This window comes from Lithobates pipiens, unplaced genomic scaffold, assembly GCF_037356315.1.
Source record: "Lithobates pipiens isolate NorthernLeopardFrog02 unplaced genomic scaffold, aLitPip1_a1.2 Scaffold_22, whole genome shotgun sequence".
Classification (NCBI taxonomy): domain Eukaryota; kingdom Metazoa; phylum Chordata; class Amphibia; order Anura; family Ranidae; genus Lithobates; species Lithobates pipiens.
In genome coordinates this window covers 148468648-148494845 of record NW_027507784.1, presented here as the reverse complement: position 1 = coordinate 148494845, position 26198 = coordinate 148468648, and the positions used below count along the sequence as shown (strand labels likewise).

The 26198-nt window shown below is 41.4% G+C and overlaps 1 protein-coding gene across 1 annotated transcript in view; it reads right to left on the bottom strand.

Annotated features, from left to right (window-relative positions):
• Window positions 1-780: 780 nt before the first annotated feature.
• LOC143924247 (uncharacterized) overlaps window positions 781-26198 on the bottom strand; it is a 63874-nt gene continuing 38456 nt past the window's right edge. Inside the window, exons 2-5 of the mRNA XM_077448454.1 lie at window positions 21222-21742; window positions 9913-10000; window positions 4877-4969; window positions 781-3389 (exon numbers count right to left, since the gene is read on the bottom strand). Of these exons, the coding sequence (XP_077304580.1) occupies window positions 2834-3389; window positions 4877-4969; window positions 9913-10000; window positions 21222-21742 (1258 nt within the window). The 3' untranslated portion in view covers window positions 781-2833. The remainder of the gene's footprint in view (window positions 3390-4876; window positions 4970-9912; window positions 10001-21221; window positions 21743-26198) is intronic.

Below are 26198 nucleotides of genomic sequence, written 5' to 3'. Positions count from 1 at the left end.
AGGTCTTCAGTATCAAGAACCTCAGGTGGTACACTGCAGCCATGGCGCATAATCAGAAACCACCCCATAAAGCAGAACTCTCCCCCTGTATCTAGAACACTACAACTCAGCTTAGATTAGTAAACTAGGCCTTAGATACTCCAGAACCCAGCTGCTGGGTGTGCAAAGCCAGGGTCAGCGGTTGCAAGTGACAAGGTCACTGTAGGCAGGCAGCAGAGAAACTGCTGCGAGTTCCATGTATCACTTACAATCGGGAGAAGCAGAGAAATAGTGCATCCTAAGCACCAAATGGCCACAGAGAATAGAGTGCATGCAACACTAGCCATCAGCACTCAGCATTAACCCCTTCTGCAGTAAACATTTTAAACAGTGTCTACCATTCCTAGTTAAGAGGTAGCTTAGTACTTAGCCTGCTTACTGTTGACATGGCTTTGGACCCAGAGATTGCTTTGCAGATAATTTAACCAGTACACTCTGGTCTGTAAAGTTCCACAATGCAAAGTCCAGTCAGTATGTTACCAACAAACAACATTCTCTTTTGTTTTCCAACTATCACTGGAAAGGAAGACAAATAAAATGTAAGTGATAGATAAAACACCATGCTTTTGTCAGGCAGATTGATAGATTAGAGGTTTACACTAAAAATTTCTTTAGTATTTGAAACTCCTGTCTAGTTTTACTAATATTGGTAAAAAGTTGTCCCCAGGACAGGAAATAAAGGATTAAAAGGACATTACCCCAACAGGAACACAGACATAAAAATCAGGGGAACACTATAACCTCGGTCAGCTTTTTATTGTTGCCCATGTCCCTGTTGCAGAGTCTCTCCTCACTTCCTATCTGATAAATATCCTCAGAGGTGAACGGAAGGTGAAATATTTCCAACAGACCCCCCAACAGCATTAAAACCTTACAAGGGTTCTAACTCTTCCACATTCTATCTAAAAACTAAAACGAAACGAAACAAAAAAAAAAAATGTAAGTTTAGACATATTTTGAAACCATTAAAATGAATTATCTAAGGAACTAGAACTGTCAAAATTCCCATAAAGCACTTTCAAGGGATTAAAGAATACATTTTTTAGGAGCTTGTAAAGCATGGGTGGCTGAACATGGGTGGCTGAACTACAAGTTCGATCATGTCTTAGCCTTTAGGAGTCATGCTTGTAACTGTCACCCTTGAAAGGCAATGCATGGTGCATGTAGTTGCACAACAGCAGGAGGGGTAGAGGTTGAGCACCCATGCTGTAAAGCACTGCAATCTCAGGCTCCTGCTGACTGTCAGGCAGTTACTGAATGACAGTAAGCATCAATTAACTACCTAGAGTGCAGACAGGCATCCTGGCTTTTGATAATTGCAGTTCATTCATTCACTGTATTTGGGCTTATTCAGTAGTGCTAACAGTAACATGCAAGAACACAAACAGAATCAGCAAATATCCTTCACTGATCTGAATTCTGGAAGTGACATGCAATAGGTTAATAGATTTAGTACAATGCCATTGTTCTCTGCACTGCCTTTTTAAGAAAGGGCTAAATTAAACATGCAGCAGATAAATGTAAACATAATTTACGTACTGGTATGTTCTGATACTAGTCCAAATTTAAGTTAAAGTGGTTCTACAAGGCAGAAGATTTTTCATCTTAGGAGACAGTTCACACCATAGAAAAGCAGTCCGGATGTTTTTGATGCTTTCCAGTGCATTTTTTTTTTCATCACCTTAAATGGGGACATGTGCATTCCGGTGCGTTTATGCACGTTCTTCCTCATTCAGTGCAGAAAAAAATAAAAATAAATGCAGCATGTTCTACTTTTTTTTTTTTTCCCTGGAACTGGAATGTACTGGTGGGAACTATGCCATTTAAAACCATATAACCCATCATCTATGCGTTTTTGATGCAGAAAAAAAAAAAAATAAATAAATAAAAAAACTGGACTGCACAGGGTGTGAACCAGCCCTAATGCATTACGATGAAAACCACGTATGCAGCAGCTCCCTCATACTTACACAAGCCTCTTCCGATCCAGCATTTTTTTTCTGTACGCTCCATCCTGCCTATTGGCAACTGCTGCTGTCAAAGTCCATGAGCCAATGAGAGAGAGGGTGTGCGGCTGGGCCGCAGCTCCTTGTCTGAATGGACACACAGAGCAGCAGGTCAGCACCGAGCAGGAGGGAGGGCCAGGAGCGCCAGAGAGGGACCCAAGAAGAGCAGGATCTGGGCTGCTCTGTGCAAAACCACTGCACAGAGCAGGTATTATAACATGTTTGCTATTTTTAAACCAAAAAACCTGAGACTTTAGTATCACTCTAAAAAATAAACTTAAGATATGCTTCTTTACATTCTGCCAAATTTTTGCACCTTTGCCAGAAATGAAGTGCTGTCCTTTGCACTCTGCAGCATTATCTTAATAGCTTTGACCTGTTTACCTCTGAGCTACAGAACACTCGTCCATGTTTTGGAGATGACGAGATAGACGGGTGCACCTTAGCAAGCAGGCAATGCTGCTTCTTTATATATACAGTACAGGGAGTTTTGTCAACCTAGGACAGGAGGTGTGTTACTGGCAAAGTCACCAGGTGAAAATAAAATAAATAAATAAGCTTGAAAATAGAAAAACTATTGCAGCACCACATCTAACAGATCAGTTTGCACCAACATATTAAAATGTTTGTTCTTGGGTTTACATACAAGTTAATGGCATGTTCACATCCTCCTTGGTCTCTGCTAAAATTCTGCTCATCTATCTGGAATTTGCCAAAATGTTAATATTTCACCTGCATTGACTTAAGCGTGAATACAAACACAAATGGAAAAAGAAGTTTAAAATACGTTAAAATTGATTCTCTCTAACAATGCCACTTCTTAAGTATCCCAAATTCATTCTCTGAAGTAGCTCTTTAAAACTTCCTTCCTGAACATGGGCAAAGACAGAAGGGCCTGCTACATCAAAACTGCTGTCGCTGTCAAGAGGATTAGTATTAAAGCTCTGACTAAATGTTCCAAAATCTTCTTCGTCTTGAGTAGCTGGTGAGTCTATGTCTGCAAGCTCTGAAGTATTCTGTTCCTGCCAAGCGTTGATAGGTGCTACAATATCCGCCATGGGAGGAGGAGAATTCTCGCTCTGTTGCTGCAAGCAATTGATAGTCTCATCTAAACGCTTATATCTTTTCACATTAAGCCTTGTATCCTCTTCCTCACTAGAATCCAATACAAACACATAGTTCTTTTTAGTATCTTTCTTTACTAAGCTGCAAGACGAGGACTTCTCTTTTCGCTCCGCTTTGGACTTTTGGTAGGATCTCTGGGTAGATCTTGGCCTTTTTCTTTTCTGTCTGCCATTATAACTGCAAAATTGTTTCTTTGCTGTAGTACTTAAGCGAAGACTTCTAAAAAAACAAAGACAAAAAAAAAAACACCACACATCACCTCATAAAAATCAAGTTTTAATTCCCAAGTTATAGCAGTTTTGAGGAGTATTTTCATACCTTACAATTACAGATTTACATGGCACATCAACAGATTGTAAAAAAAAAAAAAAAATGTAAACCCCACAAGCTGTACTTGCTTACTTTCCCTTTGCTGCAGCACTGCTCTGTTTACTTGCCAGGAGCAACAACAAAAAGAAGCCTTGTGTATGTATATTATTTAAAAAAAAAAACCCACACAAAAAGGCACTTATTTAATTCATAGAAGCTGTAGTAACAATTGCTGTGAATGGAGGAGCTAGGCACTCAGACTCCAACAGTGCCTCAGTTCTATTAACGCCCACTGCACTGTAAGATTACAATTATTGTAATGCATCTGCAGTGTCTACTTTGTAACTAAAAAATAAAAAAAAAAACATTTAATGACAGTCACATGCGATTGCGGTGCATTCATATGCACTCTGATACATTCACACGCTAGAAAAGGCAGCACGATTTTTTTTTTTTTTCCATTTAAAAAAAAAAAAAATAAAATAAAAAAAACAACACTTAAAAGCACCACAATGGTGCAAGGCTGGATTCACACCTATGCATTTTTAGCGCTTTTTGCATTTTACCAATTTGCACTACAGTCCATTTAACATGGTTTCCTATGGAACACGTTCTGTAGTGCAAATCTGCAAAGAGCACTAAAAATGCTTAGGTGTGAATCCAGCCCAAACTAGGCTTATTTAAATATGTTCATATATATATATTTTTTTTTTATTTTTTTTTTTTTTTTTTTTGCATATTAGTTTGACTGCATCTGGTGTAAATGAGTCCTTAAAAGGGTAACTCCACTTTCTTTAGGGGGAAAAAAAAAAAAACGCATAGACAATTGCTACACAAGGCATTGGGGCTGCGTAAACACACAAATCCCTGTGCTGTCATGGAAGAGGAGCCATATCGTTTGTTCCTACCAAGTAGGAAAAAACGATATGTCTCCTCTCCTAGTCAATCCTATCTCCATACGACGAACGACCCCTAGTGTTAACATCTTGCCTGTCAGTGACATTTACACAGTAAATCAGTGCATTTTTATGGCACCGATCGCTTTATAAATGCCAATGGTCCCCGATCAGTCTGTCGCAGCCCCTAGAAGCTGCGTTTTTGTGCATGTCTTGTCCAGGATTTTAAATATTCTTCAATAAACATGGATTGTTAATGCTGGAAGTGCTGCCACTTTTCTCTTTGCCTCATTCCCATTCAGATTCATGCTTCAGACAACAAACAGCTTTTTCTTCAGAGCAGAAACAGGTGAGAATATGCAAGAAAGTTTGTTAAAATCCCCGCAATGTACATTGATCACCCAGAGGGGATTACTTTTTTTTTCTCAGCAAAAAAGTGGAATTACTCTTTAATATAGGAAGAAAAAATAAATAAAAATATGACGGATCTTTCCAACTTACCTCTTAAGAAATGGATGTATCCTGCAACATCTCAAAGAAAGGTTGACAGCTTGCTTACTGATTCTAAGTTTCCTCACAACGCTATTCAAAGTTCTAGAAAATAAAAATTATTTAATAAATAAGTTAATAAAAACGATATGCCAGAAGGTTAAACATGAGCTAAGAATAGCATAGAGAAAGTTTGGTCGGCGGGACTTTGAATGAGGCCAATTACTATATAGAGTAAGCATGTGGGATATAAAACACAGTATTGCTTTTAAGGGTTCCAACAAAGAGGGGGGGAGTTTTTTTTAGGGACTTTGAATGAGAGATGTATACCAAACAGCAATCTTGGCAAAGAACGTTTATTATACCTTGTGAAATCATACACAGCATACTGAATGACACAAACAAAAAAGCATACACAGAATCACATAAAACGCAGGGCATGCTAAAAACCTGCACAACATGGGCCACTGGACGGGCTGGACGCTGTTGGAAAATCTAGGGTAAAACAATATAAGAGACATAAAATCATCTGTATGGACATGCGCATACGTAATTCCAACGTGTTTGGTTGGGGTATACCAGCTCTTCAGGGGCGAATGCAGTGGTGATCTATAAAAAAAATAAATAAAAAAAAAAAAAAAAAAACACAAAAAAACAACCATATGGTATAATATTGTGCAGGACTCGTCTTTACCTCATTATATGCCAAGTACCATGGCGTCAATATTTATATGTGGCTTTCAGCATGCCCTGCGTTTATGCGATTCTGTGTATGCTTTTTTTGTGTCATTCATTATGCTGTACATGATTTAACAAGGTATAAAAAAAAAAAAAAATCATTCTTTGCCAAAACTGCTCTTTGGTATACATCTCTCATTGAAAGTCCCTAAAAACTACCCCGGTCTTTGTTGGAACCCATAAAAGCAATACTGTGTTTTATATCCCACAGGTCTATATAGTGATTGACCTCATTCAGAGTCCTGCCGACCAAACTTTCTCTCTTTTTATTCAAATTTGGGATGGAGGCCAATTGCTTATGGTGCCTTGGACCACATCATTCTTTCTATCTAAAGCCCCATACACATGATCGGACTTTGTACAAACTTCCCCATGGACTTTTGTACAAAGGACGTTGGCCATATGTTTGTATTGCATTCACGCGATCAGACTTTTTAGGCAGCAAACACGAACTTAGTGACGTTTCAACGTACTGGCGACACTTCAAAAGAGGCCGTTCAATTATTCCAGCGCTACCTTTGGTCAACTTCTGTATTGTTGTCTGATCTTTTGCATTGGTTCCGAGAATGCGCATTTGTACAAAAGTCCGATTTTGTGTACACACGATCGGACTTTGCTCCATCGGACTTATGTTGTCAAAAAGTTTGTCCGTTTGCACAGCCAACAAAAGTCTGATGAAAACCAAAAAAGTTTGTCCGATGGAGCGTACACACGGTCGGATGTTGCCTCAAAACAGCTAATTTGCATGTTTGTTGTCAAAAAGTCCGATCGCGTGTACGGACCTTAAGAACAGCAAAGATTTTTGTTGAGATATTAAAAAAAAAACAAAAAAAAACCCAACAAGGATTTCTGACAAAAATAGAAAGTAACATTAAAAGGGTTTGTTAACACACACATAATATATTATGTCAGCCCCTTTATTATAGGTTGGAATAGCACACTGGTACTAGTTTTACAAAACGAGCAGTGTAAATACCTAATTTCAGCTGTCTTCAGCCCGGTGACATGACTCATGGCCGCATTCCAGCTCTGATGAATGGCTTCTGAGGGAGGTGCTGTGATCTCCCTCTGACGTCAGCCTGGGAGAACACATGACTGCTCGTCTCCTCCACAGAAGCCCTGTCTCACGAGCTGTAAAGTGGCTGCGAGTCATGTGACAGGCCTGAAGACAGCTCAAATTTGGCATTTACACTTCTCGTTTTGTAATTTACTGATTTTAATTTACAAGCAATAGCATTGGGGGCGGCGGCTCCAGACACAGGAGGTAGGTGACAGGGAGCAAACACTTTAAGCACTGACATGCCCTAGAAATTCTTGATATCAAACACACTAATTCACAATGTCTCCCATGATTAATTTTGTTTATGTACAAAAAGGGGGAACAAACCTGTTACAACAGTTCTGCACTGTAAGAAGACTGGCAGATCTATTTGTGATTAAGACCCCTTTTGGCTGACAGCGAAGTTGAACTATATGTATGTATTACCCCGTCTACAATAAAGTGATTTGTATAGTCCCATTGTGGAGTAATGGCTTTCATCTCATACAAGTTTATCACCATCTGCTTTGTTCATGGAAACACAAAGTGAAGTTCACCGCTATAGTGGCAATATCCTTTTTCCTTTGAATTCTGCTATAGATTAAACAAAAAGACATTTTATAGCCTTTTCCAAAGAAACTCCAAAATAAGTTATTGAATGACTTCTGGCAAGTGCACCGATCAGCCATAACATTATGACCATCCACCTAATATTGAGTAGGTCTCCCTTTTGCTGCCAACAGCCTTGACTTATCAAGGCATGGACTCCCCTAGACAAAGCATCATACTGCCTCCGCTGGCTTACCTTCTTCCCATAGCGCAGCCCGACGATATGCCTTCCCCAAGTCAGTGCCGCACATACACCCAGTCACCCACACAATGTAAGAGAGACCAGGCCACCTTCTTCCATTGCTCAGCTGTCCAGTTTTGATGCTCATATGCTCATTGTAGGTGCTTTTGGGTACCAGTCAGCATGAGAACCCTGACCAGTTTGTGGCTACGCAGCCCCATATGAAACAAACCGAGATGCACTGTGTGTTCAGACACATTTTCACACTGGAACCAGCATTACCTTTTACAGTAATTTGAGCTACAGTAGCTCTTCTATTGAATCTGGCCTGGCTTTGCTCCCCATGTGCCTTAATGAGTCTTGGTTGTTCATGGCTCTATTGTCGTTTTTCTTTCCTCGGCCCACTTTTAGTAAGTCCTAACCACTGCAGACCGGCAACCTCCCACAAGAGATTAGTAGCTTTGGAGCTGCTCCGACTCAGTCATCTAGCCATTACAATTTGGCTTGTGTCAAAGTCGCTTAAACCCTAAGCTTGCCCATTTTTCATATATTTTTTTTTAAATCAACTTCAGACACGTTACGTTACTTGCTGCATAATATATCTCACCCACTATCAGGTGCCATTGTCAGGCGAGAGACAAGGTTATTCACTTTACCTGTCAGTGATCATAATGCAATGGCTGATCGGTGTATAATGAACAGTGCCTTGAAGAAGTATTCATACCCTTTGGAATTGTCCACATTTTGTCATCTTACAACCAAAAACGTAAATGTATTTTATTAGGATTTTATGTGATAGATCAACACAAAGTGGCACATGATTGTGAAGTGGAAGGAAAATGATAAATGGATTTCAATTTGTCAATACTTTGTAGAAGCTGCAAGTCTTTTTGGGGATGTCTCTACAAGCTGCACATCTAGCGAGTGAAATGTTTGCCCATTCTTCTTTTCAAAATAGCTCAAGCTCTGTCAGATTGGAAGGAGAGCTTCTGTACATCAATTTTCAAGTCTTGCCACAGATTCAATTGGATTTAGGTCTGGACTTTGACTGGGCCATTCTGACACATGAATATGCTTTGATCTGAACCATTCCATTGTAGCTCTGGCTGCATGTTTATGGTTGCTGGAAGGTGAATCTCTGACCCAGTCTCAAGTCTTTTGCAGACTAACAGTTTTTCTTCTAAAACTGCCCTGTATTTGGGTCCATCCAACTTCCGATCAACTCTGACCAGCTTCCCTGTCCCTGCTGAAGAAAAGCATCCCCAAAATATGCTTGCTTTTAGGTCAAAAAGTAAAATTTTGGTCTCATCTGACCAGAGCACCTTCTTCAACATGGTTGTTGTGTCCACCACATGGCTTCTCGCAAACTGCAAATGGGACTGCTTATGGCTTTCTTCTTGACACTCTTCCATAAAGGCCAGATTTGTGGAGTGTGCGACTAATAAGTGTCCTGTGGACAGATTCTCCTACCTGAGCTGTGGATCTCTGCAGCAACTCCAGAGATACCATGGGCCTCTTGGCTGCTTTTCTGATTATTGCTCTCCTTGCCTGGCCTCTCAGGTTAGGTGGACAGCCATGTCTTGGTAGGTTTGCAGTTGTGCCACACTCTTTCCATTTTCGGATTATGGATTTTTATTTTTTTATTTTTTTAAATAACCTAACCCTGCTTTAAAATTTCTCCACAACTTTATCTCTGACCTGTCTGGTGTGTTCCCTCGCCTTCAGGATGCTGTTTGTTCACTATGGTTCTCCAACAAACCTATGAGGGCTTCACAGCACAGCTGTATTTATACGAAGATTAAATCACACACAGGTGTACTCTATTTACCAATTGGGCGACTTCTGAAGGCAATTGGTTCTTCTAGATTTTAGTTAGGGGTATTAGAGTAAAGGGGGCTGAATGCAAATGCACGTCACACTTTTCAGATATTTGTAAATATTGAAAACCATTTATCATTTCCCTTCCACTTCACAATTATGTGCAACGGTGTTGGTCAATCACATACAATCCCAATACATTTACGTTTTTGGTGGTAACATGTCAAAATGCAGAAAATTTCGAGGGGGCATGAATACTTGAAGGCACTGAACATCTCGGGTAGACCCCGGTCTCTGTACTGGGATAGCTCTGTGCAGCACAAAAGCGCTCTTCCCAGCACAAAGGGAGATATGCATATGTGTGGCCCCACAGAAACATGCCTGTGGGAAGAGACATGTTCCACGTCACCTTGTCATTAGATATGCTACATAGGACAAATGTAAAAAGGTACAGTGTATAATTTATATTTATTTATATATATATACATACATATATATATATATATATACATACACATATATATATATATATATATATATATATATATATATATATATATATATATATATATATATATATATATATATATATATATATATATATATATATATATATATATATATATACACACACACACACTTAATTTTATTTTTTTAGATAACCTGTTTTGATTCTTCTTCATGTTACTTCTTTTTTGTGAGGGAACTTGGTTCATCATCATCCAGAATTTACTGCTCCAGTGGTTATACTCTAGACAGAAAAGTTATTGGTTTGGAAACCACAAAAAAAAAAAAAAGAAAAAAAAAAAAAAAAAAAAAAAGAAGGGTGAAACAGTCAAACTATAAGTGAAAAGCAATACATAGTGACTTAATATACATTATCAATACCATCAGCAGTTAAAACTGCACTCCCGGCCAGTGTTAAATGGCCTATAATCTACAACTTAGACCTTTCAATCTAGAGATGGGTGGTATTCAGGTCTCACCTCTGCATACCATTTGCCAACTGCTCTGGGCATGAGTGGTGTAGCTAGCCCCATAGAAGACTATAGGGTAAAGAAAAGAAAAGTGCACCAGATATACACCGATAACCCATTGTCGACAGTTGAAACTAAAAAATAAATTCCAATTAAATTGTCTGATTGCAATTATTATGAGAATACAATTCTATGGCAGTTGAAAAGGAGTGTCACACACTGCTGGTATCATCCACCAGAAGCTTTCTCCGTTTGAGCAATCTCCAATAGTTTCTTTTGAATACCAGCAGCGTGGGACCCTCCTTTTCAAACCAGCATCATCTGCTACAGGATGGTTAGTGTGCTCTGTGCTGGTCTGCACCTGCCCTTCACAACTTACCATATTTATTGGTGTATAACATGCACTTTTTTCCCCCTTAAAATCAGGGAAAAATCGTGGGTGTGTGTTATACGCCAATCCCCCACGGATTGCGGCCTCTTGGCGCCTTTCGCCCGCTCTCGCAGTCCCGCATGAGCTGGCGAGAATGGCCGAGAGCTACCGAGATACACAGGACATCCGACTCTGTATCTCGGCGGTTTCATTTTTAAACGGCAAGGCTACACTGACAAGGCTGCAATGACAAGGCTGCAGATGGGCACTGATAAGACTGCATTGATGGGCACTTAAATATAAAGTTTTTTTTCCCTTAAAAACTTACCTCCTAAAAGTTATTTTCCCTTAAAATTCCCTCCTAAACTTGGGGTACACGTTATACGCCGATAAATACGGTATGTCTTATTACTGAAGCCATATAGAAGGATTGAAAGAGTAAAAGAAAAACCTCTCTCAAGAAAACTCAATCTCAAGAAGACTTTATGCACATATCACGAGGCGGTAAATTATAAAAAAAAATATATCTTTATTACAAAAATTATTAAAAAATTACATATAACAGACAAATACCATATTACTTGACAAGGTCAACAGAAACCCAATAAAACAGACAAGGAGGTATGGATCCTTTCACTAAGTAGATGAAGAAGGTCCAGAATAGGTGCAAAATAAGCAGTATATGTATATATCAAGGGGTTAGGTCCATAAGCTCCTCCATGCTTGCTTGTCAATGTGTTTCGCAATTCAATAGCTTCCTTAGGACATACTGGGTAGGTGCAGATATCCTATACCTGGTCTCAAGGCCTAACACCACAAAAGAAAAAACAAAAGAACTAACCAATCTTTCAAGGGAATCAACTTTCAGATGTTAAAGACTTTCAACTATTCACATGTGACAGCTGGATCAAGGAGAAGGGGGAAAGAAATTCATCCTCCAAGACTACCAAAAATCAGTGACGATTCCTTCTATTAGAGACAGATTGATGTAAATCAATTTGGAAGCAGGTAAGATGGGCTCAACATCAACCACCAAGGTTAGGAATAAATATCAAAAATAGTAGGGACACCTCTCAACGTTGTCACTGGCTCTTGCATGTACTTTCAGGTAAAATAAGCCAATGATCAAAATAGGAAAAAAGCCTTTAAAAAAGTATGCCTGGTATCCCCCTTTGGAGGCTCAATTAGTGGAGCCAGACTCAAAAACCCAGAGTAGGGTGGAGGCGCCTCACCTTGAAGTCTTCAGCAGCGATGGATTGATGTTGAGCCCCTCTTACCTGCTTCCCAATTGACAAGCATGGAGGAGCTTATGGACCTAACCCCTTGATATATACATATACTGCTTATTTTGCATGTATTCTGGGCCTCTCTCATGTACTTACTGAAATGATCCATACCTCTATGTCTGTTTTATTGGTTATCTGTTGACCTTGTCGTCAAGTAACAGGGCGTTATATGTAATTTTAATTTTTGTAATAAAAGATTATTTTTTTTTTTTTTTTTGTGATTACCACCTCATGATATGCCCACAAAGTCTGCTTTTTTTTCTTGAGAGTTTTTTTACTTTCAATCCTACATATTCATTGGATGCAAAATGCAGAGGCAATTATTTAATATGATAAAGAGTAAATACATGTGTATAGTCTTACGATACAATCGCCCCTTTCAGGGCAACCATAATGCTAATTCAGCCCACTATAAAATTGATTGGTTACATGCCAACAGAACCTCTGACTGTACCCTGGATGCACTCAGTATGCGTCCAGAGTTGGCGTTTCTGCAGAGTTCTGCTTGCAGCTAATGGGCAAGTTTGTGGCTATATCACAGAGGGTTGCTCTATCCAGGCGCAGTGTTTGGTTGCCCTGAAAGCAGAAAACCATCTGCCCCTGGCCATACTGTAGATGCAGCCTTAAAGTGATTGTAAAGGCAGAAGGTTTTTTTTTTTATTTAATTTTTTTTATCTTAACCACTTTATTATTTATTTTTAAAACTTGTTTAAAATCAGTTTTTGCTAGAAAATTCCGTAGAAAAAAAAAAAAAATTATATATATATATATATATATATATATATATATATATATATATATATATATATATATATATATATATATATATATATATATATATATATACACACACACACACACACACACATACACACAATATTATATATTTATATTTTGTTTGGGGGTTCTAACACTCTAGAGAATAAAATGGCAGTCGTTGCAATACTTTGTCACACCGTATTTGCGCAGCGGTCTTACAAGCACACTTTTATTTTTTTAAATTTAAAATTTAAAAAAAATAAGACAACAGTAAAAGTTAGCCCATTTGTTTTATATTGTGAAAGATGACGTTACGCCGAGTAAATTGATATCCAACACATCACGCTTCAAAAGTTGTGCCCGCTCGTGGAATGGCGACAAACTTTTACCTTTAAAAAATTCTACAGGTTGCATGTTTTGCGTTACAGAGGAGGTCTAGTGCTAGAATTATTGCGCTCGCTCGAACGATTGTAGTGATACCGCACATGAGTGGTTTGAACACCGTTTTCATATGCGGGCGTTACTCATGTATGCATTTGCTTCTATAACGCAAGCTTAGCAGGACAGGGCACAATTAAAATAAAAAAGCGTCACTTTTATTCCTATTACAAGGAATGTAAACATCCCTTGTAATAGACAAAAAGCATGACAGGACCTCTTAAATATGAGATATGGGGTCAAAAAGACCTCAGAGATTATATTTACACAAGAAAAAAAGGAGGTAGTTTAAAATAAATACAATTAAAATGTTGCTTTAAGAGCTATGGGTGGAAGTGATGTTTTGACGTCGCTTCCTCCCTGCACTGGTATGGTGCCGGGTGGGGGCCCATCTTCCCCTCACTCAGCTCCATACCACAGAGGGGAACAGGACCTGATCTCCTCTGCAGAGGGCACAGCAGGAGGGGCCCTCTCCCACTGCCAATAAAAGTGATCTCGTGGCAAATCCGCCGCAGAGACCACTTTTATCTGAAAGCGGACACCTCGCTGAAGAAGATGATACCGGGGGTTATGGCAGCTAGCTGCTGACATAATCTCTCTCTTCAAATTGCTGCCGTATAATGACGGCGGGTAGTCCAGAAGTGGTTAATGCATTAAGGTAAAAAGCCTTCTGTGTGCAGCAATCCTCAGCCCCCAAAATATTTACCTGAGGTCCCTCTAGATCCAGCGATGTTGCGGGAATGTCTCGGCTGCCCAGGACTCCCATCCTCACTGGCTGAGACAGCAGTGCGGCAACACTGGCTCCCGCTGCAGTCAAAGTCAGTAAGCCAATGAGGAGAGAAAGGGGGCATGGCTCAGTGTCTGAATGGACACAGGGAGCTGTGCCTTGGCTCAGGTGTCCCCATAGCAAGCTGCTTGCTGTGGGACACTCGACAGGAGGGAGGGGCCAGGAGAGCTGAAGAGGGACCTGAGAAGAGGAGGACCTGGGCTGCTCTGTGCAAATAAACTGCAACAGAGCAGGCAAGTATAACATTTTTGTTATTTTTAACTAAAAAACAAAAAAACAACAAGACTTTACAATCACGTTAACCACTTGCTAACCGGGCCATAACTAAAAGACCGCAGCCATCGGCTAGTACTTGGCGGGAATCCAGGGACGCCCTCCCGAACTCGCGCTTCCCGCGTGCCTCCTAGTGTGCGCTCATGGAAGTGTCCATGATGGCCGGGTCGTCCCTATCCCGCGCACCAGGGATCGGTGTAAAGGGCGAATGACAGCGCCCCTTTACCATGGGATCACTCCATTCAATGATGGAGCAATCAGTTGTAAACAACCCGGCGCATGTCCAGTTCAGCTCCTCCGCTCTTCTGAGAGGGAGGAGCCAGATGCAGCAGCGCTTATGGGCTGTATGTGAAGTGCCCACAGAGGTGATCTGTGCCTCATTTATGCTCATCCATGCCACATCAGTGCCTCATTTATGCTCATCCATGCCACATCAGTGCCTCACAAAAGTGTAATAAGTAGAAAATTAGATTTGAAATGTATGTCCCTAGAACATCTGACGGTGCTCCCTACATGTTGGGCCTCTGTATGTGGCATCGCCATACTTAGGAAGATTCGCAGAATATATTTTTGGGCTGTCATTTTTGCTATGTATTAGAAATATCTTGGACAACTTTGTGTGTAAAAATAAATATATATACAAATTAAATTTTCTTTCGTTTCTCAAAAACTTGTGGGAAAAAAAAATGGCATGATCAAAAGACTCATTATGTCTCAATTATGTGTTGGTGAGGGGTTTTCTTTCCAAAAAGCTGTAATTGTGTGGGCATTTCCATCGTCCTGATGTGCCAGGGCCTTCAAAAGTGAACTAGGTAGTCAAGAAATTAAAGTGGTTGTTAACCCAATTGCTCCGCACCCAATTAAATCAGGCACACAGTACATGGCTCCCTAAGCATTGCAGCATCTTCTGCCTATTTGTGTAAATGCTCTTTATTAGCATTTTTTAGCTCTGTCAATTGTCCCATTTCTTTTCCATATCTGAGCCAAGGGAGCTGATTAAGAGGGACATCGATTCCATCCGACGTATGCAAGATACGTCAGAAGAGGAACCTCTCATCTTCCTCCCTTTGGCTGTCAATGCAATGTGTATGAGAGCAGAGGGGCATGGCCGGGAGTGTCGGAGATCGTCCTCTCTCATTTTAGACTACACGTTGACAGGCAGAGAGGAGAGGGGAGACCTGCGGATGACGTAGACATGCATTTAGACCATGATATCTTGGCTCAGCAACCATGATAATCGTGGTCTGTTTTTAGGGGGGGGGGGAAGACAGGAGCTGGCAGGATCAAACAGGTATTGTAAGAGATACAGAGAAGGCAAAAAGCAAAAGCACCAAGCTACAGCTTTCACATTAAAAGGGACAGTAGCAGCATATTTTTTTTTTTTGGGGGGGGGGGGGGGGGGGGTTAAACGCTTTACATGTCTAATTTAGGTCCCTGACGGTACTCTGCATGTTGAGCCTTTGTATGTGGCCAGGCTGTAAAAAAAAAAAAAAAAAGGGGTCTCACACGTGGGGTATCGCCACACTCAGGAGTAGTAGCAGAATGTGTTTTGGGGTGTAATTTGTGGTATGCACAGGCCATGTGAGAGAAATAACCTGTTAATATGACAATTTTAATAAATAAAAAAATCATCATCATTTTGCAAAGAATTGTGAGAATAAAAAACTACAACTTCAAAAAAACACTCACCATGCCTCCTACTAAATACCTTGGAAGGTCTGCTTTCCAAAAAAGGGTAATTTATACTTTTCTGGCTTGTTAGTTTTCCAAGAAATTAGATATACTGACAGCCCATCAGGTGTAATCAATTCTCAGTGAGTGCACCATAGTTTGTAGAGTCTATAACTTTCTCAAAGACCAAATAATATGCACCAATTTTGGTTATTTTCACCAAAGATATGAAGCAGTATAAATTTTGGCCAAAATTTATGAAGAAAAAATTACCCAATTGCAAAATTAGGGCTGTGGGAATTAAAGATTAATTCCTCGATTCATTTTTTTGATCGATCAAAATTCTTTAGAGTCTGGTTATGTTGAAGTTCTGATTGAACGTAACGGGTACGGGGTAGGATGACGTCACCCGCTGCTGCCCTACGGAACTAACACGATTGTCGGCTTTACATGCTGTGTTTTTATCATCTTTACGCGAGTAGTTTGTGTTTGAACACAAAAATTTTATCTTATACTTAAAGCGGGAGTCCGCCGGGAGTTCCGTCTTTTTTTTTTTTTTTTTTTTTTAAAAGCCAGCAGCTACAAATACTGCAGCTGCTGACTTTTAAAATAAGGACACTTACCCGCCCAGCGTGCCCGCGATGTCGGCACCCGAAGCCGATCTCTCGATCGTCTCTCGGGTGCTGCCGGCGCCATCTTGGGTATGGGAATCAGGAAGTGGAGCCTTTCGGCTTCATTTCCCAGTTCCCTACTACGCATGCGCAAGTCGCGCTGCGCAATAAGGATGGACACGCTGCCTCTGGGATCTGTGTGTTTCCCAGCAGGCAGCGGGGGACTTTCGGAAAGGGGCGTAATCTACGCCCCTTTCCGCAGAGAGCTATCCCGGAAGTGGGTGCAGATACCTGTACTGTACAGGTACCTGCACCCCCCTCCCCCCTGAAAGGTGCCAATTGTGGTGCCGGAGGGGGGGGATTCCAATGAGTGGAAGGTCCACTTTAGGGTGGACCTCCGCTTTAAGCGGTGAGAACTTAGGTCTTTACTTTCTACCCATGACCTGGCGTACTTGCTGAGATCTAAGGAGACGTGAGAGAAGTTTATGGTCCCTGTTAATCCTTTTGAATCCCGCTTGCATGACTACCTGGTTACACAGGGGTCCATGCCATAAGGTGAGAGTGATTGGTCAGACCAGAGGTGAAGGGATTGTCACGCTACTGTGGAAAAAATAAATAAAAAAAATTACGTCAGTGCTACAGTTTGAATTTAAAACGTATTTGTGTGAACTGTGAAGTTAAGGGATTGTGGAAACTAACTAGTGTCGGGTGATTGTATATAGTGTATACCACATTTACCACTGACTAATGCAGAGTTGCAATGCAAGGAGATCAGCTAAAAGTTGGATCTGTATGCGCGTTATAATTAATCGAAATTAGTTGATTAAATCAATACAAAAAAAAAAAAAATATAGATTAATCGAACACGAAAATGTAATCAGTAAAAGCCATAAATATGTATCTGACAAAAGTGAGTATACCCCTCACATTTTTGTAAGTATTATATCTTTTCATGTGACAACACTGAAAAAAAATTACATTTTGCTACAATGTAAAGTAGTGAGTGTACAGCTTGTATAACTAAAATTTGTTGTCCTCTCAAAATAACTCACACAGCCATTAATGTTTAAACCGCTGGCAACAAAAGCGAGTACACCCCTAAGTGAAAACGTCCAAATCGAAGTGTCAATATTTTGTGTGGCCACTATTATTTTTCGCCACTGTCTTAACCTCTTGGGCATGGAGTTCACCAGAGCTTCACAGGTTGCCACTGGAGTACTCTTCCACTCCTGCTTGATGACATCATGGAGTGTGTGGACGTTAGAGACCTTGCGCTCTACCACCTTCCGTTTGAGGATGCCCCAGAGATACTCAATAGGGTTTAGGTCTAGAGACATGCTTGGCCAATCCATCACCTTTACCCTCAGCTTCTTTAGCAAGACAGGGGTCATCTTGGAGGTGTGTTTGGGGCCGTTATGTTGGAATTCTGCCCTGCAGGGAGGGGGGGGGGGATCAAGCTCTGCCTCAGTATGTCCCAGTACATGTTGGCATTCATGATTCCCTCAATGAACTGTAGCTCCCCCAGCACTCATGCAGCCCCAGACCATGACACTCCCACCACCATGCTTAACTGTAGGCAAGACACACTTGTCTTTGTACTCCTCACCTGGTTGTCCCCACACACGCTTGACACCATCTGAACCAAATAAGTTTATCTTGGTCTCATCAGACCACAGGACGTTTTTCCAGTAATCCATGTCCTTAGTTTGCATGTCTTCAGCAAACTGTTTGCAGGCTTTCTTGTGCATCATCTTTAGAAGAGGATTCCTTGTGGGATGAAAGTCATGCAGATCAATTTGATGCAGTGCGCGGTGTATGGTCTGAGCAGTAACAGGCTGACCCCCCACCCCTTCAACCTCTGCAGCAATGCTGGCAGCAGTCATATGTCTATTTCCCAAAGATGACCTCTGGATGATGCCGAGCACATGCACTCAACTTCCTGGTCGACCATGGCGTGGTCTTTGCTGAGTGGAACCTGTCCTGTTAAACCACTGTATGGTCTTGGCCACTGTGCTGCAGCTCAATTTCAGGGTCTTGGCAATCTTCTTATAGTCTAGGCCATCTTTATGCAGAGCAACCATTATTTTTTTTTCAGATTCTCAGAGAGTTTTTTGCCATGAGATGCCATGTTAAACTTCCAGTGACCAGTATGAGAAAGTGAGAGCGATAACACCAAATTTAACACACCTGCTCCCTTGTAACACTAAAAAGTCACACGATACCGGGGAGGGAAAATGGCTAATTGGGCCCAGTTTGGACATTCTCTTTTAGGGGTGTAATAACTTTTGTTGCCCACTGGTTGAGACATTAATGGCTGTGCGTTGCGTTATTTTGAGGGGACAGCAAATTTGCACTGTTATACACGCTGTAAACTCACTACTTTACATTGTAGCAAAGGGTCATTTCTTCAGTGTTGTCACGTGAAAGATATAATAAAATATTTATAAATGTGAGGGGTGTACTCACTTTTGTGAGATACTGTATAATATATTTTATATATTATATATATATATATATATATATATATATATATATATATATATATATATATATATATATATATATATATATATATATATATATATATATATATATATATATATATATATATATATATATATATATATATATATATATATAAAAATAAAGGGATGCACCGAATGGGTTTTTTGGTGCCGAAACCGATACCGAAAATGAAAAATACACTAGGCCGAAAACCGAAACAGCACCGATACCGAAAATGACTGTTTTTAAAAAATATTTTTATACAGGAGGTGGTCAGAGACTGGGGACGTGGTACAGGAGGTGGTCAGAGACTGGCGACGTGGTACAGGAGGTGGTCAGAGACTGGCGACGTGGTACAGGAGGTGGTCAGAGACTGGCGACGTGGTACAGGAGGTGGTCAGAGACTGGCGACGTGGTACAGGAGGTGGTCAGAGACTGGCGACGTGGTACAGGAGGTGGTCAGAGACTGGCGACGTGGTACAGGAGGTGGTCAGAGACTGGCGACGTGGTACAGGAGGTGGTCAGAGACTGGCGACGTGGTACAGGAGGTGGTCAGAGACTGGCGACGTGGTACAGGAGGTGGTCAGAGACTGGCGACGTGGTACAGGAGATGGTCAGAGACGGAGGATGTGGTACAGGAGATGGTCAGAGACTAGGGACATGGTACAGGAGATGGTCAGAGACAGAGGATGTGGTACAGGAGGCGCCCCCCATTGCAGGCCAGTGTCCCCCATTGCAGCCAGTGTGCCCCATTGCAGCCAGCGTGTCATTTTGCAGCCAGCCTGTGCAGGGAAGGGAGCCACCTCCGCCGCCTGTTTGAACACAGCGCCGGGAACATCACAGCTTTCATTTCAATAGCTGTGTGTTCCCAGCCGCGCGTCGTCACCCACAGCCCCTCCCCCTTGTCCAGGCACTTTGATAGACAGATCATCCGTCCAATCCTGCGGATAATCTGTCTAAGTGCCCGGACAAGGGGGAGGGGCTGTGTGTGACGGCGCGCGGCCGGGAACACACAGCTATTGAAATGAAAGCTGTGATGTTCCCGGCGCTGTGATCAAACAGGCGGCGGAGGCGGCTCTCCTGCGCTATACACCCCCCCCCCATGATGGGCGTCACCAGGGGCGGGGGCCCGCCCCCACCCAGGCCACGCCCCATTTTCGGCCGTTTTTCTCTTTTGGCAAATTGCCGAAAAGGGCATTTTCGGCCGATATGTTTCGGCGGCCGAAATTTCGGTGCATCCCATATTATATATATATATATATATATATATATATATATATATATCATACATACACATATACATACACACACACACACAAAAACACTTTTAAAAATCAAAATTCTTCTACATATTTTTGGTAAAAAGAAATCCCAACAAGCATATATTGATTGGTTTGTGCAAAAGTTACAGCGTCTACAAACTATGGGATATATTGTGGAATTTTTATTACTTTTTATACTAGTAATGGCGGCAACCAGTGACATATAGCTGGACTGCGATATTGCGGCGGCCAGTCTGACACTTTTGGGGAACCAGTGACACTAATACAGGGATCAATGCTAAAAATATGCACCGTCACTGTACCAATGACACTGACTGGGAAGGGGTTAAACATCTAGGGCGATCAATGGGTTAAATGTGTGCTCAACCAGTGTATGTAGTGCGTGTGCTGTTTTTACTAAAGGGATGCAATGGATTTTGTTCTCTGGTTTGCAGGGAAAGAAAATCCATCATATCCCTGCTGACTCTGTTCTCTTTCTCTCCTTGTCAATCAGTGGGTGCTGGCGGACATCCATTAGCCAGTACCCGCTGATCGGCTATTGCAGAGTCTAAAGACAGCACAGCTGCGGTGCACACGCCCCCTACCTGGCTCATGTACAATACCTAGCATGTGATCTGGTACAGGAGAGTCGCTCTGCTGCAGTATAACTAAGTTATGCGGTCAGCAATCGGATAAAGTCCCTACATGGTCCAAGAACTGCATGGGCATGACACAGACAGACATTCTTGTGGAGTATTGCGAGTGGATCTTACAATAACAGGAATTAACGTAGTCTTACAGTGACAAAGCCTCATTTTACCTTGATGCAAATGTAGCTGCAGAAGTTTTATGGCGCATTTTTATTTTAAATGTTTAACATTATGGTATGCTGTAGAAGCAGTTGTGTTTGTGTGATTTTTTGCAAGTTTTCAATTTTTTTTAAATGTGTTGGATATTAGATAGACCCCAATAGCCTAATGGAATAGCCCTTAAGCAATAAACAGAGCGTGCACAGGAATGTATTAACACCAACCTGGATTTTTTGGAGTTTCCTCTTTAGTGTGTTTGAGGATTCTGGCTCTCTTGTAAAGTCTTCTGCATTCTTTGCACAAGTTTAGTTTGTCAGTTTGGTCCCTGGTCACACCAGATTCATAGCCATCAGCTGTCTCATAACCATATTCAATGTCACTGCATCGTGTACTGTAAGGATCTTCAAATTCAGGTTCGAACAATAAATCAGAGTTATTTTCCATTTCAACTGCGCATATTTTTTCTTGACGAGGTGCTTTAGAAGACTTTGTATCTACTCTATATTTACTTTTATAAGCAAGCGAGTCGTTCTCTTTTGTGTCATTAGATGTTTTTTCGCGCTTACAACTTCTGAATCCTGTGTTCAAATGCTTAGGGAACTGTGTTACCATTTCCAATGCTATCCGAGGTGATGAGGTACTATTTTGCCTGCCCAGGAAATAGTCTACTGTGGAACAATTCCAACTGCCTCCAGATATACTGTCCATTTCACAATTTTCTTCATCTTGTACAACCGAGTTATACCTGTGGGGAAAAAATAAATAAAAACAACCCTTAATATACAAAAGCAAAGTAATCCTAAAGTTCTTATACCAGAATGTATTTACCATCTTACTTCAAATATGGCATACAAGTACACATGCATATGCTGCACTGCTCTTGTTGCTAGCAAGTATTTATGCTTTCTTTCAAATGCCATTTACATACTTGCTTGTAGACATATTGTCAAAGAATTTTTATTCCCTAGACACAATAGGCTCACTGCTTTTCCAAGATGACTACACAGAATTTGAGGTAAAGTTACAGGAAAAAACACACAACACACACTTGACCCGCACAGTTAAACAGTTATTAGAATGGAGAAACCCCCTAACTGGGATTTTAAAGGCAACACCACCACCAGAATGAATAAAATCACATATTTATTGATACATGTTAGATCAATCACACATGTGATGAGCTGGAAAAAAGCCAAAATAACACAAAATGGATTAATGTACAAAAAAGTAAAAGGTTAATATAGTATTACTCTTTAATGTCCAAATATCTCATTGGTACCCGACGTGTTTCAGGTTCAAGCCTTTCGTCAGGGTTATTAAATGGAGAATATGTATTCAAATATACAGTACAGATCAAAAGTTTTGACACACCTTCTCATTCAAAGAGTTTTCTTTATTTTCATGACTATGAAAATTGCAGATTCACACTGAAGGCATCAAAACTATGAATTAACACATGTGGAATTATATACTTAACAAAAAAGTGTGAAACAACTGAAAATATGTCTTATATTCTAGGGTCTTCAAAGTAGTCACCTTTTGCTTTGATTACTGCTTCACACACACTCTTGGCATTCTGATGATGAGCTTCAAGAGGTAGTCACCTGAAATGGTTTTCACTTCACAGGTGTGCCCTATCAGGTTTAACAAGTGGGATTTCAAGCTTTATAAATGGGGTTGGGACCATCAGTTGTGTTGTGCAGGAGGTGGATACAGTACACAGCTGATAGTCCTACTGAATAGACTGTTAGAATTTGTATAAAGCAACTAAGTAAAGAAAAACAAGTGGCCATCGTTACTTTAAGAAATAAAAGGTCAGTCATTCCGAACAACTGGGAAAACTTTGAAAGTGTCCCCAAGTGCAGTGGCAAAAACCATCAAGCGCTACAAAGAAACGGGCTCACATGAGGACCGCCCCAGGAAAGGAAGACCAAGAGTCACCTATGCTGCGGACGATAAGTTCATCCGAGTCACCAGCCTCAGAAATCGCAGGTTAACAGCAGCTCAGATTAGAGAACAGGTCAATGCCACACAGAGTTCTAGCAGCAGACACATCTCTAGAACAACTGTTAAGAGGAGACTGTGTCAATCAGGCCTTCATGGTAAAATAGCTGCTAGGAAACCACTGCTGAGGAAAGGCAACAAGCAGAATAGACTTGTTTGGGCTAAAGAACACAAGGAATGGACATTAGACCAGTGGAAATCTGTGCTTTGGTCTGATGAGTCCAAGTTTGAGATCTTTGGTTCCAACCACCGTGTCTTTGTGAGACGCAGAAGAGGTGAACGGATGGACTCTACATGCTTGGTTCCCACCGTGAAGCATGGAGGAGGAGGTGTGATGGTGTGGGGGTGCTTTGCTGGTGACACTGTTGGTGATTTATTCAAAATTGAAGGCATACTGAACCAGCATGGCTACCACAGCATCTTGCAGCGGCATGCTATTCCATCTGGTTTGCGTTTAGTTGGACCATCATTTATTTTTAAACAGGACGATGACCCCAAACACACCTTCAGGCTGTGTAAGGGCTATTTGACCAAGGAGAGTGATGGGGTGCTGCGCCAGATGACCTGGCCTCCAGTCACCGGACCTGAACCCAATCGAGATGGTTTGGGGTGAGCTGGACCGCAGAGTGAAGGCAAAAGGGCCAACAAGTGCCAAGCATCTCTGGGAACTCCTTCAAGACTGTTGGAAAGCCATTTCAGGTGACTACCTCTTGAAGCTCATCAACAGAATGCCAAGAGTGTGCGGAGCAGTAATCAAAGCAAAAGGTGGCTACTTTGAAGAACCTAGAATAAAAAAGACAAATTTTCAGTTGTTTCACACTTTTTTGTTCAGTATATAATGCCACATGTGTTATTTCATAGTTTTGATGCCTTCAGTGTGAATCTACAATTTTCATAGTCATGACAATAAAAGAAAACTCTGTGAATGAGGTGTGTCAAAACTTTTGGTCTGTACTGTGTATATATATCCAGATTCAAGATAGAGAAAGTGCAATGTTCAAAATGAATAATATAGGACAGGAATTAAAGGGATCACTGTAGAAGATGGTGTTAGTGGGGATCCCCATCAATACCCACAGAAAACAACCTGACGTGTCATACGGAGGTCCCTACACTAATTGGTCGCAGACCACAGTCAATATGAGAAATGATGACAGGAACAGATCTGTAAGAAAGGTATCATAGTAGGGGCCTTTAGCAAAATGCTGTCCTTAAATAAGCAGTCGTAGACGTATATGGCCTTACACCCTTGCCCTGTATTGTAATGTGGTAGAGCCTGCCTGTCAAGACGCCATTTTCCCTGGCACGATTTTAACAAGGTGATAAAAATGTATGCCTGCTGGCAGCAGATAGTTAGGTTTCCACTGTATCTACTCACCCTCTGGATTCTTGGTGTACGCTCAGAAAGAAATCCTTAGTGCTTTTGTTTCCTTTGTGTTCTCCCAATCCATCCTACGGCACTATTGGAGCCACTCTTTTTTCCCCACTTTGCCTTCGGGGGCCTGTGAGCTGCTAGATACCCTTTTCAAGCTGTGCCAATGGATGTGTGGCGATTATTGTGGCTAAAAGTCTATTGATATGATTAGTCCATTAACACTTACTGAAATGTATACAAGGTGAGTCCACATGGGCTGCTGATCCAAGAGTTGAAGCAAGTTCTTAACCACTGTTAACAAGATATAAAAGGGACAGGTGCCTCTAAGTGGACACAACAATTTTATTAAAGGAATCAAACATCCACTCACACGAGCTAGGGAGTATATGGGCACATCATAGATAACTGGTGCTTCCGTGGTGCTGGTGAAATGGGTGCAGGGCTCGCACTTACGATAGGTCCTCTGAGGGAACCGAGGCAGCAGTCGGATCCACTGGGCCAGGGTGGAAGAACCTAATGCAGCCTGCAAGTGTTGGAGCACAGCTTGGACTGCAACGTCAGCCGGAAGCTCGTCACCGGGAGGAAATTACGCAAGGCATTTCAGAGCATGAGCAGTAATCTAAAGGGAAGCCGCAATGATGTTTTCTCAAGAAAACCATTGCGGTCGAAGCTGTGTTCCAACACATGCAGGCTACCATAGGTTCTTACACCCTGGCCCAATAGATCCGACCGCTGCCTCAGTTCCTAGCAGAGGACATTTTGTGAGCGCGAGGTCTGCACCCATCTCGCCAGCACCGCAGAAGCACCAGTTACCTATGATGTGCCCATATACTCCCTACCTCTTGTGAGTGGATATTTGTTGATTCCTATAATAAAACTATTGTGAGATACTAGACTTGGAGGCTCCTGTCCCTTTTCTATCTAATTTCAGGCCAGAAGAACTTGTTGCAAAAGGTAAGCTCATTTCCAAATCAAAAGGCACCAGGACCAGATAGGCTCCCAATCGAGTGGTACAGAACAATATATAGATTTACTCTTACCAAGTTTGTTGGCCCTTTATCAGGAGTGTTTCAAGATGGGCAAAGTTCCTCCCTCCCTATATGAAAGACATATTGTTCTTATAGCCAAGCAAGGAACCCCTCCCCCCCCCCCCCCCCTATTGTTAAAATGTGGATTTTAAAATCTTCAAAAGAATGCTTGCCAATAGACTCATAGTAGTTATATTCCATCTAGTTTCTAAAGATCAAACAGGGTTTATGCCAGGTGAGGCCTCGGATATGAATTTATGACTAGGAGTCTATACTCATTTACAACTGGGCCCTGAGATTACCATAGGGTAAATTCTGGTCTTTCTAGACTTAGAAAGGGCCGTCAATTCCAGACTGGAATTATATGCAGGAAGTACTATGCCTTTGGCCTTACCATTCGTAAATGCATTACACTGTTATATACTACCCCAGTAGCAGCAGTCAAGCTTAATGGAATGGTCTCCGAATTTTCCCAGTAGCCAGGGAAACGCGTCAAGATCTGTCTGCTGTCTCCAGGCTTATTTGACTTACTGACATCTGGGGTGAAGAGGATCCAAGTGGGTGTGTTGGAAGAAAAAAAACTGCATTATATGCCAAGGATATGGTACTCTTCCTAATGGACCATGAGGAGTCTTTGTCCCTAGACACGGCTTGTAAATTTTCAGGTCTCAAAGTTAATTGGGGCAAAAATTTTCAGTTGAAAGTTCTATCTTTGAGCCTGAGGCCCCAGACAGGCTGCCCACTTCAGTGGGTTGATAAGGTGAAATAGTTCACTTAACCATATCACAGTCTGT